The sequence below is a fragment of the Solenopsis invicta genome, chromosome 14 (assembly GCF_016802725.1).
Source record: "Solenopsis invicta isolate M01_SB chromosome 14, UNIL_Sinv_3.0, whole genome shotgun sequence".
Lineage (NCBI taxonomy): Eukaryota > Metazoa > Arthropoda > Insecta > Hymenoptera > Formicidae > Solenopsis > Solenopsis invicta.
Window position 1 is genome coordinate 2095101 of NC_052677.1, and position 18233 is coordinate 2113333.

At 43.5% G+C, this 18233-nt stretch overlaps 1 protein-coding gene across 1 annotated transcript; it reads right to left on the bottom strand.

The window, feature by feature from the left end:
- Positions 1 to 11170: 11170 nt before the first annotated feature.
- LOC120359577 lies at positions 11171 to 11680 on the bottom strand. The gene has a single exon (XM_039457575.1). The coding sequence runs from the start codon at positions 11678 to 11680 to the stop codon at positions 11171 to 11173; it is 510 nt and encodes a 169-aa protein (XP_039313509.1).
- Between the last annotated feature and the right edge of the window lie 6553 nt (positions 11681 to 18233).

The following is an 18233-nucleotide window of genomic DNA, read 5'->3' on the forward strand; positions in this document are numbered from 1 at the left end:
TTGCATATAATAATTGTAAAAATCATACGGGTGTACGTTTGTTTTTACCATTCTTCTTGAAATCATTTCCGGAAAATTGCTGTGTATATTGTATAAATAAAATTAAATATTTTTACATATATGAAAATATAAGACTTATGGATAATTGCTCAATAAGTGAAATCCTCAGGTATCCATATATTCAATTAATCTTTATTACATTATTATTTTTTTGTACAATATGTCATTTCTAAATCATACATACGCGCGCATATGTATGATTATAACAATTATAACAAAATATAAAACATTTTTTAAGAGTAGGCGCTTTCTGGCCTCTCTACGTCCCTGCCCAGAAATCGCCCGAAATCCTCTTTTCGATTTCACGAGCGAAACGTAACGTGGAAAACGGATGGGTGAGAGGGGAGTGGAGAGGAGGGTATTCGGAGAGATAACATCGCCGCTCGTTCCCCGTTTACCACCGTGATACTTTCTCTCTCTAACCGATGGTCTAAACAGAGGACTGATGCATCTCTCACTCCTGCACATAGCACGGAAGAGAACCGTAAAAATGGACATAGCACCGCTGAGAACCACCTAAACGTGGACATTACCGACGTGGAAAATGGACATTGGCTACGTAGTTCAATGTCCATTTTTCACGAATCATAGAGGCGCTTCAAAATAAGGTTCCATCTAAACTCGAAGCCTGTCCCCTCTCAGGTTCCTCTCTGGCGACGATATAACCAATAGATACCACCAATCGCGAATTTGGGCGCCAGACGCGATTATACCGGTCGCGTCGCCGGGTACACTATTTAACGCTAGACGCGGATGCACACCACGCGATAGCTTCTCAGAACGAAACACGAAATCGTCGCTCGCACGCGGCCAGCTAGCTCCTCTAACCGGTAGAGGGGCGGGGTAGCGGAGACAGGGACGAAGCGGCTCTCTTACTGGAGGAGACGGGTAGGCGAGAAATCAAGCAAGATCAGGCCGATATAACAGACAGAAATAACATGTATTGTAGCATATGACAGAGACAGAGTAGAGCCAAACGCGAAGGAATTTTCAGTCGAAGCAAGCAAAGAACGGAAAAGATGAAGAGAGTTGACGAAAACGAATAAGCGGAACGCGAAAATTTTCTTAAATACTACAATGCTTACGCTAGCGGCGCGAACAACGGCGGTTGGTCCCACGCGGAACGAGACAGCCAATCACGCGCGCTCGGAACAGCGCGGCGAGAACACACTCGTCGAACTTTCGCTAACGGACAGTAATTAACTCAACAGCAATACAACCAAAGATACCCGGTGACGGCAATGCCGTCGTCGCGGTCACGATGCACAATTCTCTCGAAGACGCGCGACACGACAACGCACCGATAACGCGGGCGGTCGTGTGATCACGGCCGTAACACGACTCGCGCACGTGCGCGAGGGCTTTGCGGCTTCCCGGGAAGCCGGTCGTCCGCGAGCTTCTACGGCGGGACAGCCAACGTACACGCGGCAGCCGACAGCTGGGTGCCTCGACAAGGTCTCACGCTTGAGGTGGAGAGCCGACCAAACACTAAAAAGGTGCGTTCTATCGCCACGCGGCGGACGCACTTGCACACTAACCCAATGGCTCCACCTCAGAGCGCGAGCCGGTCGACACCGACAGCTCGTGGCTTTACACGAAGGTTAGAGGGTCACCTCGACTTCCGCACGGTCCTCCTCCGGGTCCTCGGGTGTCCTCTCGCTCCGACGACGCTCGCCAAGGCCGGGCACTCTCGCCGATATCGATCCTTCCGATAGCCACCGACGCTCACAGACCGATAGCTCGCACTCGCTCGCTCGCCAACGCAACGTGTACGCCGAACGTCGGGTCGCACGCAAAAGCCAAGAGGATCGCGCTCGATACGCGATCGATGGGCGCTACCCCTCCCACAGGGTGCGCGATATCCTTGCGCCTAGCGGCGCGGTCTATCAGCGGCCGCCCTTATCTAGCCGCGACGTCACGGCAGCGCAGTGTCGGGTCTCCGCAGGTGTCGTGCGGTCCCCGTCGGCATCCGATATCCTCGCCGCTCTCGTCGTCCTCGCGGATGACAGCAGCAGAGATTTCCCGCGACGATTCTTCGCCGCTACCCTTCTCGACGGACAGCCGGCATTCGACGGCCCTTGTCCTGGCCGTTCGTCCGCCCTGGCCTGTCCCTCAGCTGCGCCAATTGCGAGCCTCTTTTGCGTGGTGCATATCTGTCACCACGTCGAGTCTCGTCCTTCTCTCCGCCGTCGGTTTTCCGTGCGCCTGGACGATCGCCATCTCCTTGTCCTGCTGCTGCCCATCCTCCTCGCTGCTGCTGGTTCTTAGGCGACGTTTGTCGAGGTGCCCGCGGATACATGAAATAAGCCGCGAATAAATAAATGAAATCAATACGCGCCGCAGTCCCGCCGGAGATTTCGCTCTCTCGCTGAGTGCCCGACCCGGTCTTACGCGCCTCCTTGCGCTATGCTCAGGCGGAGGACGAAGTGGCGAGGCAGATAAAACTGCCACGTCACAATATATATATATCTATACATATCTAATCAGAAAAGAATAATTCAAAATTTTGTATGTTTAGTAAAGGATATATAGGGCATTCCACGTGGAAGGGGTCCACCTAAAAATAAACTGTTTGAGAATTTTAAAATGATAATGAAAACATGTTAGTGGATGTATTGTATAAAGTTAATGATAAAAAAAGTAAGCATTATATTGTAACAAACCGCCTCCGCACGACCCCTCCAACGGACCAGTCATCGTCCGTCAAACGCCGGCCGAACAACCACCGAGCGTAGAACGAGGCGCTACGCGCCCACAAACAATTCCAAACGCGCCGACACGAGCAGCGAGGCATTCGCGCGCCAAAATATCTCGCCGCGCACGCGCACCGGCTCAAACCGGCACGCGCTAACGACGTGCTCGCTCGCCTCCGTTGGCTCTCCGCACAACCGATCTCGAGCGGCGGGGACGCTGGCGCCAAAACGAACCGAACCGCCACCGATCGTTTCCGACGTCTCGAGATTCGGGTATAAAAGCGCCGGAGCAGCGAGATGCTGCGCTTCTTCTCCGCCGACTTTTCGGACTGCTACTCCGCCGACTAGTCTCCGAAGAAGTCTCCCGAAGTAGTCCTGGGGTCAAGCATCTTGGCCTCTGTCGAGCGTTCTCGACGGCTACCACTCTCACACTTGTCTCTCCTCGCTGAAGCTGGGCTCAAGCGCCTTGGGCTCTGGCAAGCGTACTTGCCCGACCGGCTTCCTAGTACCGATCCGATCCTACCACAGCGGCTAAAGAAAAACGGGGTAAAGCGTTTTTGTCTCCGTCTTATCTCGTATTCTACATAGCCGTCGCATCCCGCCTGCGAACAATAGCGCGTTGTACGACTAACGGATTTAAAGGGACGCTCAGCCGAGCGCCGCCCTGCGCTCCGCTACCGCACCGGCAACCGCGAAAATCGCGCACGCGACCTCGCAAGGCCGGTAAACATCGGACCGCCCGTCGCGTCGAAGAAACGCCAGCGACGTCAACACGCACCTGTCGCACGAGTAACAGCAACCGCGCCGACGACGATACGCGCACCGAATCCGGTGCACCCCTGGAACCACGCCGTTCGATACCAGAATAATCGTCACCACGAGCGATACGGCCGAAGACGTATCAACGGTGATGCTTTTGAAGAGCGACTCTGTATCTAATAGTAGTACATTGTATTTCGTCCTTTTTCTTCTCTACAATAAACTGTACATATTTTACATGTCAAATCGCAGCCTAATTCTCTCTTAACCCGGATCGTGCCCTGGAATTACCGACGTGCTACGATGTCTAAACAAGAAATACGGGTTGTTACAATATGCCTTGCATCAAAGATATTGAAGGCTATCGCTTAAATTAAAATAAAAGTTTTTTTCTTTTTTTAACATTTTTAGCTACAATTAAAAAAGTCTTAGAGACATGATTTTGTAGGATTTTTTACGTACTTCCAGATAAAAATATTAATTTTAGTGACAAAAATTTAATGGTATCGAAAAAAGTAATTTCTTAGCTTTATATAAAAAAATGAACAATTTGTTTTTTTTTAAATCTGAAAAAATTCTCAAAAATACTTCAATACATGTAGAATATCGTACCATAAAGCAAATTTTGGGATCGCAATGGAATCCTCTCAAAAACAATTATTTTTTCCAATACAAAATTATTATTTCAGCTAAAAGCTAGATAATATCAATTTTTATTGGCCAATGATAGTACCCAGGGTTGGGCGAATTATACCTAACGTATTATACATGGCTTTCCTACATGGATGAAACTATAATGTATAATACGTCGTAATTCCAGTTACGTATAATACATGAAGTGGCGCCACTGTATGATGCGCACATGCAGCACCTGCAAATATTTAAAAAAATCGTCGATTAATTCAAAATCAGCAATTGTTTGAATTCCTGCGTTAAATAACTTGTATGGAATAGTTGTGTTGTACCCTGTACAACTACGATAATTACACGCATAGCAACAGGAAATTTAGATTCCTATTGCTATGCATACGCGTAGCGGACTCGAATTCCGCATACGCTAGAAATATCGAAAGACGCTGATGGTCTTGTCGGGCTTCCGGCCCACAACACCATTGCGCTGCGCCAGCTAATGCTGAGTCGCTTTCCGGTATTCGGATTTCGGCTAAGCGTGGGAGCTGCATGCCGCAAGAAACACGATTGGCCGAACAAAACGACGAATTTCTGTATAAATATCGCGACAAAATCGGAAAGTGACGGAAGAGTTTGACAAACAGCTATGTTACTCGCCGTGCGTGACTTACACGTCGAGCTTGTAACACAATCCGGAGATAATAGCCGACCTATATATACCGGGCCGTCCGGGAAAAACAAGCAAACGAGCGACATATATAATCATACTACAAGTGTAACGAGGGCAATACTGAAGAAAATACATTATCTTAACGTTGGAACAAGCAAGTGTTTTATCTTCAACCACCGAACGACCCTTCCTACGAGTCCTAACTCCTAAGGCGTCGAAAAGATCCCGATATACCATCACCAGGGCACAACAGTTGTAACGCCTCAAGTTATTATGGCCGCTAGTTTAAGGAGCGGATAACCTAAAATAAAGTGAAGTGACTACTGTGGGGCACTCAACATCGTCGCCCTCACCTAGTATAACCACAATTACCGTTCCGGTTCGGTTGAATACGCGTGTCCATAATAGGACACAAAACCTAAAAAAAAAGTGACTACTGTCGTCCTGTGAATTATAATTGCATTACTCTTATCGTGACGTTTGCATACTGACCGCGTGGCTCCCTTTATAAATCATGAATCGAGAAGGTAGACCATTATATATATATATTGGGAGGAAGGGAAATATAAAAAAGTTTATGAAGGCACAAAACTTTTTGCGCATTGTACAATTTGCAAAAAAACCATTCGTCATACTGCTGAAAATCGATTAAAAGATCACAGGTAAGCAAGGTGTAATAAACAGTGAAATTTATTTAACTTTTCTTTTGGTCAATTATAATTTTGTTTTGAATTATCTATTATAGAAAATCCTGTCAAGAACCACCTAAACCGCTTGGATATGAAGAACTCGAAGAAATTATCGTTCTCATTTGCGAAAGTCATGATAAAAATGATGCAAACACATCTGTATATCCTGACTCTGTACGTACTGAAAATATCAATAAATAAAAAATTTTGTAATACTGTTTGTATCATTTTTCAGGTTGTATTGGATATAACAAATAAAGAAAACATGGATATTTCAGCCCCTTCATCGTCAAATATTATTCAGCTACCTCAAGGTTCAGTTGTATCCAATAAAAAGAGAAAACAAATTGATGCATTTATTGACAAAGTATTGAATGCGGAGAAGACAGCTATTTACAATCAACTTGTAAAATTTTTATGCGGATGTAATATTCCATTTGACGTTTTGGATTCTACCCATTTCAAAAATTTGGTAAAATTATTGAGACCAGCTTATGAATGTCCATCTAGAAGTACGATTAATAGTCTCTTAAATTCTATGTATAATCAATTGATGACAAATTTCTTAACAGATGAAGAATCAGAAGGAATATTGATGATTCTTCTAGCATAATTAATCAAAGTGTTGATTTAAAACACATCATTGGAATTATACATAGAAAATCTAAAGAAAATTTGTTTTTTAAAATTTGGTTAGTTGCAATTAATACAAATGACATGACGGAAATTATTCACTATGCAATACAAATATCTAAGGAAAAATACAAAGTGGACATTTATGCAGTTATCGCAAGCGATGATCTATGTATGTCTGCTAATGAATTTAATGATGTTTGGTTTTTTAAATGTCAAATTTCAGTTACTAAAAAAATTATTAATTTATTCAAAAGTATTCCATTTATCTCAAAAGTTCAAAGCATATTAAATGGTTTTCAAGCTCCTCGATTAAAAGAAGAAAAATTAAAAATCGTGGTGGAATAGAATTTGAAATAATAAATAAGGAGGTGTCCATTTTTTCAATTAAAGATATGTTTGTTAATTTCTTGAAGAATAATCATATTTTCAAACAAATTCTTACTGAACAAGTATTTTGCATACCAAACGACGTTATAGTTTTATTTGATACTGCATCCTCTTTTGCAACTTCTTTTGAAGAAAAGTTAAAAAAATTTATTACTTTCAGTGAACATCTGTGTTCACTTATTTCTAAATGTCAAAATCCATGTTTAACTATGTGTGACATTATTGAACAATGGTTACAAATGTAATCAATTATTGCAGCAGACAATAATATGGCTGAGATCCATAAAGAGATATATTCCATTCTATCACCACTATCAATAGTCGTGAATTATTTGCATTCGGTTTATAGAGGACTTACATTTGAAAATAATTCGGAGCGTAGTGTAAAAATTGTTGAATACCTGTTAATGGTCCTCAATAATCAAGAATTAGATGATTATTACGAATACTCAAATAAAAGAGGATTGTTTGAAAAAATGGAGAAATGTAAAATTCAAGATCTTGAAAAATATTGGGATTTTGCAAGTAAAAAGTATCCAAGTTTGGCAAATTTTGGTAAAAAATTAACACAAATACCTGCTTCTGTTTTTCAGATAAAATTTCAGGCCATTTGCTATGACAGTAGCTTACCCGATAACAGTAATAAAATTGTTGAGCTTTCTTATAGATTAAAGCTTCAAGACGAAAATATAACAGATAAATATTAAAAGAAAATTTAAAAAATACAGTTTATCATTACTGTTTTGTATTGCCAAAATATACAATATGTTTATATATGTTCTAACATTTAATAAGTTTATATATGTTCTAATATTTAATAAGTTTAAGAAAGTTGTGATTGTAGAACTAGTCTGAACTAGCTTATATTCTTATTATTTGTAAAACTAGTCTGAACTAGCTTATATTCTTACTATTTGTAAAACTAGTCTGAATTAGCTTGTATTCTTACTATTTGTAAAACTAGTCTGAACTAGCTTGTATTCTTATTATGTTTGTAAAACTAGTCTGAACTAGTTTATATTCATATTGTAATTAATGTTTTATTTTATGTTTTATTATATTCGGGTATTTAATAATTTTTGTGTTAACTCATTTTATATTCATAAATATATAATTTTAATAAAAATTCTGAAAAATTCCAGGATGTATTCAAAAAGAAGATACATATACAGATTAATCCGATTCTATAAAATTGTCATAATAATCATCATAACATTCATTTATTTTTAAAGTATAGTAAATATCAACCAATTTCATCGACCGATCAACAGTAAGACGATTACGCAAATCTGAATGAACAAAAGCCCAGAAAGAAAAGAGTCTTTCAAGTTGCGCTGAAGAAGCTGGAATTTTTAATAATTTCTGAGCAAACGATGATAGGCGAGGATAGAATGGTTTAGCTGACATCCAAAATGTTTCCGGTGATATAATATTTCGTTTCTGCAATTTTTCAAAAATACTAGTATTCTTTTGATAGGATACTAACCCCGGTTCATCAGTAATATCTTTTAAATTCAATTCTTATTTCAAAAAGTCAAAAACCATTTTTATTTTTTGTTCATCGTGTAAAAATCGTTTAGCCCAGTATTTAGGATGTAGAAAGTTTGATGTCAGGACAATTGAAGTTAAGACTTTTTTTAGTCGGTTATCTAATTTTTGTTGTATTTCATCATTAACTGTCGGAATTTCTAATTTCAGCCATTCTTCACATCCCTCGGCTATACTACAATCGCTGAGAAACATTTCAACTGACAACAGATCGCTGACAAATATTTATTAATTGGCATATTGGGTCAAAAATTAAGATAAAATCCTGTAATTGCGTTACAAATGAAGGATAAGCAAATTCTCATTTTTGCTGTCTAGTTGGACCTTTTTGTTAACAACAAGTGCTTGCATCAGATGTAAATTTTTCAACAGACATCTGAATGCATCTCGATAGCTACACCACCTTGTGTCACATGCTAGAATAATTTTGGAGCCTCCTTGTTTTTTTAATTCATATTCCGCACCTGGTGTCTTGAATACATTCAAAAGGATGTTTACATTTTTTGCAAATGTCTCTGGCACAAGGGATTTTGCTAATAGATTGCCACTATGGCTATGACAAGTAGTATGCCAAATGTCTACTTTTTTCCCCATCGACATCATGGATGATGCGTTATCAGAAACCACAGCATACGGAATGATATTAAACTTTTCTTTTGCTAATTTCTTCCCCTCGTCGACAATTTCTTTGAGTTGATTATCGGTTTCTTTCACTCCGGTTAAATTCCAGGATTTAAGAAATATGCTTTTGGATTTTACTGTATGAATTGTGCAAACAACATTTTTCGTATTAGCCGATGAATTTTTCCATCCGTCAATCAACAGAACTCCGTCGAATTCTTGAGATGAAACCCTCTCAGCCAAAAGATTTTGATAAACTTTATCGAGCAGCTTTATAGAAAGCTTTTTTCTTGATGGAAGTTTGTATGTTGGAAGTAGAAGTTTTATAAAGTTTTCAAAATATTGTGATTCGACAACATTAAATGGAATATTACATCAAAAAAAAAAAAAAATTGAGCTAATGCTAAATCGATCTCTTCATTAGACGTAAGCGTTTTCGATTTCTTGGATGATTGTTTAGATTCTATACGTCTTTTTATACCAGAAGTTGAAGGCGAATGTATTAACTACAAGTAAATAATAATTAGTTTTTCAATCAGTTTTTCTTAAATGAAATAAATTAAGATATATATGTGACATCGTTTGTTGATTATTTACCTGATCATTTTTAGAATTCATCTTTTTATTTATAAATAGTACAACAAATTCGTAAATAATTTAAAATATATATTTTAAATATTGTCGTGAATCTAAGAAATTCTTGTATTACTAGGTTTGTTGCCTCACATGCTCTAATATACTCCAACGTGCTCCAAGCTCCAAATGCTCCAATGCAGCAAATGTATTGGAGTTTGGAGTATGTTGGAGCATACGACACGAACAAACCTAAGGCTGCAACTCAGTGTAATGATGTGACATGCGACTCGCAACAATCCAATGAGTATGCAGTTTTTATCGACAAATTAAACAAAGCTATACGCTTATTGGACTGTCGGTTTGTCGCGTATCGCGAAGATTCTAAGTGCAACACGAACAGACTCAATTTCATTTGGTTTCTCAAATATTAAAAAAGGACAAATAACGCTCATCAGTATAGCGAGTATCGTATATTATATAAAAGTGCAAAACAAATTATATTTATGATGTATTGAATATCATGTGCGATGGATTTTTGAAGATTTAACGTGTATAATCCGTTTCATACAGGTTTTCTACGTATTATACGTTTTATACGTAGGAAATGTAAGAAACCTCTCGAAATGCTAAATTGCCCAACCCTGACGGTACCTTGACGCGAAAAGAAGCGTAGTTTCTGAGTTTTGCACACACCATGCTACTTCCCCATGGTTAAAGTCACTAGATTACAAAGTAACGCAATTCATCAGACACATGGGAATCAAAATGGCGTCGAAAAGTGTAGATAGTATATACATTGTGCATATTGTGGGGTTGCTTGTGGTATCAGAAGGTTCCACAAATAATTACACGTTATACGTTTACGTGTTCTTTATTAGAATAACTCTTTGTTACAAAGGTATACTTTTCTTTGGTAGTGGCTCAGGCGGCGCCCGGAGGCGCCTAAAAAAGTCGGTCAGTTGCCGAATAGATTTTTTATCAGTTTATCCTTCCGTTTCTTTTTCTCCCGCTTTTCTGCGGGGAGAGATCGCCCTGGCGTGCGAGGACGCGGAGAACGCGGCGAAGGAGCGACTGGGACGGCGACGACGCTTCGAAGCTTCTGCGGAGTGCTCGTTGCAGGCTCAGGGGACGTCTGGGTACCGCTGGACGTGGCCGAAGCGGTTGGCGACGTTTGGGTCCCCTGACTCCTTGTTACGGTACACCGGCGGCGAGGGTCGTAGTGTCGTGGTACCTCTATATGCCTCAGCTCCCAAGGAAGGAACGCTATGCCAGAGTCGAGTATGGGAACTCCCTGGCACTCGTCTGGACAGACGCACCCCGGACAGTCCGGGTGCGGGTAAGGACCGGGACGGTCCCGTCGGAGACGTCGACGAGGCAGTTTGACGTGCCACGAAGCTCTTCGACCAAAAGATTGAGGGCCCTGGAGGGAGCGCACCTCGTGTTACACCAAGAGCGAGGGCCCGTGCAGGAGCGCACCTCGGGTGATACCAAGGGAGAGGGCCCGTGAAGGAGCGCACCTCTGGTTACACCAAGAGCGAGGGCCCGTGCAGGAGCGCACCTCGGGTGATACCAAGGGAGAGGGCCCGTGAAGGAGCGCACCTCTGGGTACACCAAGAGCGAGGGCCCGTAAAGGAGCGCACCTCAGGTGACGATTCTCGAGATCGAAGGGCCCAACAGGAGCTCAGCCTCGATCGGAGGATGCGTGCTTGACGGGTTGCGGTCGCGTATTATATGCGCTCGGTGGATGCATTTGACTCCCGAGAAAGCGGCCGCCTAGCGGCGGCGCCTGAACTAGCGCCGGCGCTCGCGCCCACGCTGGCGCCCGCGGCTTGCCTGCGCGCTCGCGCGCGCGCGTATGTTGGTGGCGGATTTTGGTTCGCCACATGACCCCCTTGGTTGTCTTAAAGTCCTTGGAATCGGACTGGTGGACGTGATATTCGTCCGCTTCTCGTCCGTTTCTCGTTGGATACCTTGGGTGTCTGTTCTGTTGTGCTCTGATTTTGTTCCGTTCCTTCTGGTTCCAAAATGTAAGCGGGTTTTAATCTATCGATTGACACATTGATGGCTCGCCCGTTGATGAGGATTTTAAACGTTTTTTCTCCTCTGTTTAGGACCTTGTATGGTCCGTCGTACGGCGGTTGTAGCGTTTTCGTCGGCGCGTCATGTCGTAAGAAAACTTGTTGTGTCGTGGCTAAGTCTTTAAATACAAACGTGGCTTTTTGTCCGTGTCTTCTTACTCTTGGTTGCAGGCTTTTCATTGCTTTCTTCAGGTCCTTTACGAATCCTTCCGAAGTGTCTGTTTCGCTGTCGGCTTCGTTGAGAAACTGTCCTGGTAACCGAATTGGTTCTCCGTAGACCATTTCCGCCGGTGTTGCTTGTAGGTCCTCTTTCCACGCGGCCCTGATGCCCATTAAAACGACTGGGAGTATCTCCGCCTATGCTTCGGTTTGGTGGCTCTTTATGGCTGCTTTTAACTGCCGGTGGAGCCTCTCTACCATCCCATTGGCTGCTGGATGGTACGCTGTGGTATGGAGATGAGTGGACCCAGTTAGTTTTGTTAGCTTCTTGAATAGCTCGGACTCGAATTGTCGTCCTTGGTCTGTAGTGATCCTTGTTGGTGTTCCGAATCTTGCTATCCAATTTGTGAAAAGCTGTCTGGCTACTGTTTCGGCCGTAATGTCGGGAACAGGAATTGCTTCCGGCCATCTCGTGAAGCGGTCTATGATTGTCAAGCAATATTTGTATCCAAACGATGTTGGCATGGGTCCGACCAGGTCCATGTGTATGTGCTGGAATCTTTTCGTCGGTCTTAGAAAATTCCCCGTTGGCGTGACTGTGTGTCTGTGTACCTTGGCTTTTTGGCATTGCAGACATGTTCGTGCCCACGCTCGGCAGTCCCGTTGGATGTTAGGCCATATGTATTTCTGTCTGACCAATCTCTCCGTTGCTCTAATGCCGGGGTGCGATAGTCCATGCAGTGCTTGGAATGCTTGCTTTCTAAAAGGTTCCGTTACGTAGGGACGCGCTGTCTGTGTTGATGTGTCGCAATACAGTTTGATTTCAGTCCCGGGTATCGGAATTTCCGTTAGTTTGAGTGACGACTGTATGCTGCCGTCAAGCAACTGTTGAAGTTCAGGATCTTCTTTCTGTGACTTTGCCATTTCTTCGAAGTCAGGCGCTTTCTGTATAGCCTCTACTCGAGATAATGCGTCAGCGACTACGTTGTCCTTGCCGGCCACGTGTCGGATGTCTGTTGAAAATTGACCGATGAAATCCAGGTGTCGCGCTTGCCGTGGGGAACTGCGCAATGGATCTTGCTGGAATGCGTAAACCAGCGGTTTGTGATCCGTGAAGATGGTAAACTTCCGGCCTTCCAACAAGTGCCGAAAGTACTTCACCGCTGCGTAGATTGCCAAAAGTTCCCTGTCGTACGGACTGTATTTCACTTGAGCTTGGTTGAGTTTCTTGCTCATGAATGCTAACGGTTGCTGGTTTCCGTCGACTTCCTGGTGCACCACCGCTCCTAATGCTGTGTCTGAGGCATCGGTGGTTAATGTGATTGTTGCTTCTGCTTTCGGATGGGCCAATAGCGTTGCCTTTGCTAGACTATCTTTGCAAAGTTGAAACGCTTGTTCCAGTTGAGGGGTCCATTCTATCGGAGTTTTCCCTTTTTGTTTTGGTCCTTGCAGTACGTCGTGCAGTTTTGCCTGGTCGTTTGCTGCTCCTGGGATAAACCTTCTGTAGAAGTTTAAGGTGCCTAAGAATTGCCTCATCTGCTTGATGTTCTCAGGTCTTTTGTAGTCCTTGATTGCTTGGACTTTCTCTGGCAATGGTTGCGTGCCCTCTGCGGACACCATGTATCCCAAAAACTTGACCTCTGTGGCTCCAAAAGTGCACTTGGCAGGGTTTATTTGAATGCCGTATGCATCGAGGCGACGAAATAGCTCCTCTAAATGTTTTCTGTGCTCCTCCTCGTTGCTGGAGGCGACGAGGATGTCGTCGATGTAGGCGTAACAGAAATCTAGGCCGTGCAGTACCTCATTGATGAACCTCTGGAATGTCTGTGCGGCGTTGCGTAACCCGAAAGGCATGTACCGAAACTCGAATAACCCGAAAGGCGTCGTGATCGCCGTCTTGGGAATGTCCTCCGGGTGCACTGGAATTTGATTGTACGCTCGGACCAAGTCTAGCGTGGAGAACAGTGTTTTTCCTTCGAGGCCTTGCGTGAAATCCTCTATGTGAGGAATCGGGTATTGATCTGGTACCGTTCTTGCGTTCAGTTTTCTGTAGTCTCCGCACGGTCTCCAAGTGTTTCCTTTCTTCGGAGCCATGTGGAGTGGCACGGCCCATGGGCTCTTAGAAGGTTGTATAATCCCTTCTTCTAGAAGTAGATTAAATTCCGCTTTTGCTGCCTTAAGCTTTTCAGGTGCTAACCTTCGTGGCCGGCTTGCTTCTGGTGGTCCAGCCGTGGTTTTGATGTAATGCACGGTAGAGTGTGGCTGCTTCTTTTGGTAAGTACCCGAGCTCTGCGTGATCTTCGGGAACTGTGACAAAAGTAGGCGGTACGGAGTGCTTCCAATTATGGACTTGACCGAGGGTAGGTTTGTTCCTCTTGTCGCTCCGTGTGTTCGTAGTCCCGTTTTTGCGTCCACTAGTTGGCCTCTTCGTACGTCTGGCAAGAGGTGAAAATGTGCTAGGAAATCGGAACCGATTATTGGTGTAGTTACATCTGCCACGATGAATCGCCACAGGAAGTCTCGGCGTAAACCAAGGTCGGGTCTTATCGTCAGGTCGCCGTAGGTTCGTATAGCGGAACCGTTTGCTGCAAATAGTTCTCCCGCGCTGACTAGCCGTCGGCCGTGAACCAGAGTTCGAGGGAAAACGCAGACGTCTGACCCGGTGTCGATCAAGTATCTTGTTTTGGTGCTGCCGTCTGTGACGAATAAGCGGCAAGGTTTCGGGCTGGAGCCGTTTGCCGCTACCAACGACTGCCCATCTAGTTTTCCTCACTTTTCTTGAACTCGCACGGCTGTGTGCACTTCTTAGCTTTGTCCTTGAATCGCTTGTGGTAGAAGCATACGTTACCCTCTTTCGCTTTCTTTTTGCTGCGGCTCTGGGAACGGTCACGTTTCTGGCTTTTTTCCGTTGACCGTGATAATCGCCCGCTTAGATTTGCTACTTGCTTAGTGAGTTCCTTGACTTGTTGCTCGAGCGTTGGAGTTGCAGGTTGTAGGCTAGCGACTCCTGTAGCTCTGTTGGCTACCTCGTGGATGCGGTCGGCCTGCTCGGCTACTGCCTCGAGATCATCTGCCGTTCGGGTAGCTAGAATGGCTTGCAGTTGTGACGGCAGTCTGCCCATCCACAGGGTTCGTAGCAACTGGTCTGGGATGGCGGAGTTTGCGAGGGCTTGTAGGTGTCGTAGGAATTGTGATGGCCTACGATCTCCTATCTCTTCGTGTTCGAGTAGCTGTCGGATCTGTTGCTCTTGCGAAATCGAAAGTCTTTGTATGAGGGCCTTTTTTAAATTTTCATACTTGTTCTCCGCAGGGGGCTTCGTAATTAGATCCTTGATTTCCTTGGCGTGCTTTGTTTCGATGTGGGACAATACGTAAGCGTATTTCGTACTGTCCTGCGTTATGCCTCCTAGCATAAACTGGCCTTCCAGCTGAGCAAACCATAGTTCGGGCTCGTCGGCCCAAAACGGAGGTATTTTGAGTGCTACTCGGTGGATGTGCGGACGTTCCTCTGTTGCGTTGGTGCCACTACCATGTGCCTCTGTCATGGTGCTGATTTTTGATCACGTCGGGGTCACCAATTTGTGGGGTTGCTTGTGGTATCAGAAGGTTCCACAAATAATTACACGTTATACGTTTACGTGTTCTTTATTAGAATAACTTTTTGTTACAAAGGTATACTTTTCTTTGGTAGTGGCTTAGGCGGCGCCCGGAGGCGCCTAAAAAAGTCGGTCAGTTGCCGAATAGATTTTTTATCAGTTTATCCTTCCGTTTTTTTTTCTCCCGCTTTTCTGCGGGGAGAGATCGCCCTGGCGTGCGAGGACGCGGAGAACGCGGCGAAGGAGCGACTGGGACGGCGACGACGCTTCGAAGCTTCTGCGGAGTGCTCGTTGCAGGCTCAGGGGACGTCTGGGTACCGCTGGACGTGGCCGAAGCGGTTGGCGACGTTTGGGTCCCCTGACTCCTTGTTACGGTACACCGGCGGCGAGGGTCGTAGTGTCGTGGTACCTCTATATGCCTCAGCTCCCAAGGAAGGAACGCTATGCCAGAGTCGAGTATGGGAACTCCCTGGCACTCGTCTGGACAGACGCACCCCGGACAGTCCGGGTGCGGGTAAGGACCGGGACGGTCCCGTCGGAGATGTCGACGAGGCAGTTTGACGTGCCATGAAGCTCTTCGACCAAAAGATTGAGGGCCCTGGAGGGAGCGCACCTCGTGTTACACCAAGAGCGAGGGCCCGTGCAGGAGCGCACCTCGGGTGATACCAAGGGAGAGGGCCCGTGAAGGAGCGCACCTCTGGTTACACCAAGAGCGAGGGCCCGTGCAGGAGCGCACCTCGGGTGATACCAAGGGAGAGGGCCCGTGAAGGAGCGCACCTCTGGGTACACCAAGAGCGAGGGCCCGTAAAGGAGCGCACCTCAGGTGACGATTCTCGAGATCGAAGGGCCCAACAGGAGCTCAGCCTCGATCGGAGGATGCGTGCTTGACGGGTTGCGGTCGCGTATTATATGCGCTCGGTGGATGCATTTGACTCCCGAGAAAGCGGCCGCCTAGCGGCGGCGCCTGAACTAGCGCCGGCGCTCGCGCCCACGCTGGCGCCCGCGGCTTGCCTGCGCGCTCGCGCGCGCGCGTATGTTGGTGGCGGATTTTGGTTCGCCACACATATTATCTCTACTTTAAGTGCAGTCTTTAGAACCTGTTATAACGTTCTTCGCACATGAAGAAAAATAAGAGGTATCAAGATGCCAGGTTGTTGTATTAAAGGCTGCAATAATCGCTGCGAAAGAGGATTTAGGTTATTTCGTGTTCTGAAAAATAAAGAAAAAAGGCATGAATGGCTTCAATTAATTGAAAGAGAAACTTTACCAGAAAGGGCTGAAATTTGTGAGGTAATTAATGAATTACAAACGTATGAAACATTTGTCTTACAGTACTAATTATTATATTAATTTTACAGATGCATTTTGATGAAAATCAATTTGAGAACAATCGAGCAGATGAGAGAAAATTGCTTCGCCCATATAGAAAACCTAATTTATTACATTTAGAAAATTATTCCAATGAAGTAATAAATAAAATGAGTATTAATAATAGTAAAAATGTAATAATTCTCGTGTTTTACATAATTCAATGGTACTTTATAGATATATAAAAAAAATACAATTCAGGTATAATTATCTGAATCATTTCCTTATGAACACATGTATTACTGTAATATTATTTATTTGAAATAATTGTAGATAAATACGAGGACAATGCAAATAATTTGAATGAAAATTCCTACAGTCAATCATTCCTACCATCAATAATGGTGACGATACTATTACCGAGTTGAAAATTATATCTACAGATTGTGGTGCCAATAAATCAAAACATTTTGAAGTAACCGATGTGGTAATGAGCGATACTGCATCAAATAAAAATCTTGATAAAATAATAACAAGTTTTGAAGAACAAATAAAAAAATTAAAGAAATCTTTAAATAAGACTGTGGTGGAACGTAATATCTTAAAAATAAAATTGCAAAAAAAAGATGCAAGATTTAATGAAATATTTAACGAAGATCAAAAGGACTTTATCACACGTAAAACACAAAAAGGAACATCATGGCCTGCTGATACAATTACAAAAGCATTGAAACTTTATGCAGCTTGCGGACAAAAAGGCTATGAAGAGGTGCGCCGACAGCATTTACCATATCCAAGTATCCGCACTCTACAAAGTCGCATACAAGGCTTAAAATTTAAGCCAGGTATATTTGAGGATATTTTCAACATGCTGAAAATTAAAGTTAGTACTTATAATGTTGAATTGGATTAAGGCTTAGATTTCATACATCCGACAACGATAATGTCGGACATAGGCGATTGGCTGCGGGATAAATAATTTCTAGAGATTCGAGAAATTTATCCCGCAGCCAATGGCTTAGTTTACACCGAGCCGTTTGATACGCGTACCTATATCCGTATCAAATTCATATCAAATCTCGGGTTATCCCGGTGTAAACCGAGACCAATCGCCTACGTCCGACATTTACTGCGTTCGGTAATACAAATCTGAGGCGTCGGAGTGCTCTTTTACCTCGCAAATTCGGCATTGTCTATAATGCCGAACGATTTACGAGGTAAAAGAGCACTCCGACGCTTCAGATTTGTATTGCCAAACGCAGTAATTGTCGTTGTCGGATGTATGAAATCTCAGCCTAGGTTATTGGTTTTTTGTTTTTAATATTGTTTTTTTGCAAATATTTGTACTCATTTATATTTAACAAACATTTTTATCTATGATTTGCTTATGATTTTGTAATTTAACTTCAGATAAAATCGTTCAAGCCTGAAGAGAAACATGCTGTTCTTTTAATTGACGAAATGTCTATAAAACCAGGTTTACGACAATTCAATCATGTCAGTTGTTGGTCGACCTACTATGAAATTATCAGGGGGATTAGATAGTTCTGATAAATTAGCAACGCATTGTCTTGTTTTCATGTTGTGTGGTATTTCCACAAAATGGAAACAATCTGTTGCTTACGAATTGACAGGTAATTTAATCGATTCAGAAGAAATGTATAATAAAATTATATCAATTGTTCAAAAAGCAGATCATATCGGATTAGTAATAAAAGTAATCATTTCTGATATGGGACCACAGAATAGGAGTTGGTGGAATATTATGAACATAACTGTTGGAAAATATTGCAAAATTAATAATTATATTGAACATCCATACA

What these genes read in the sequence shown, in the direction of transcription:
- LOC120359577 (XM_039457575.1), bottom strand. Translation starts at nt 11,680, where the DNA reads ATGGGCATCAGGGCCGCGTGGAAAGAGGACCTACAAGCAACACCGGCG.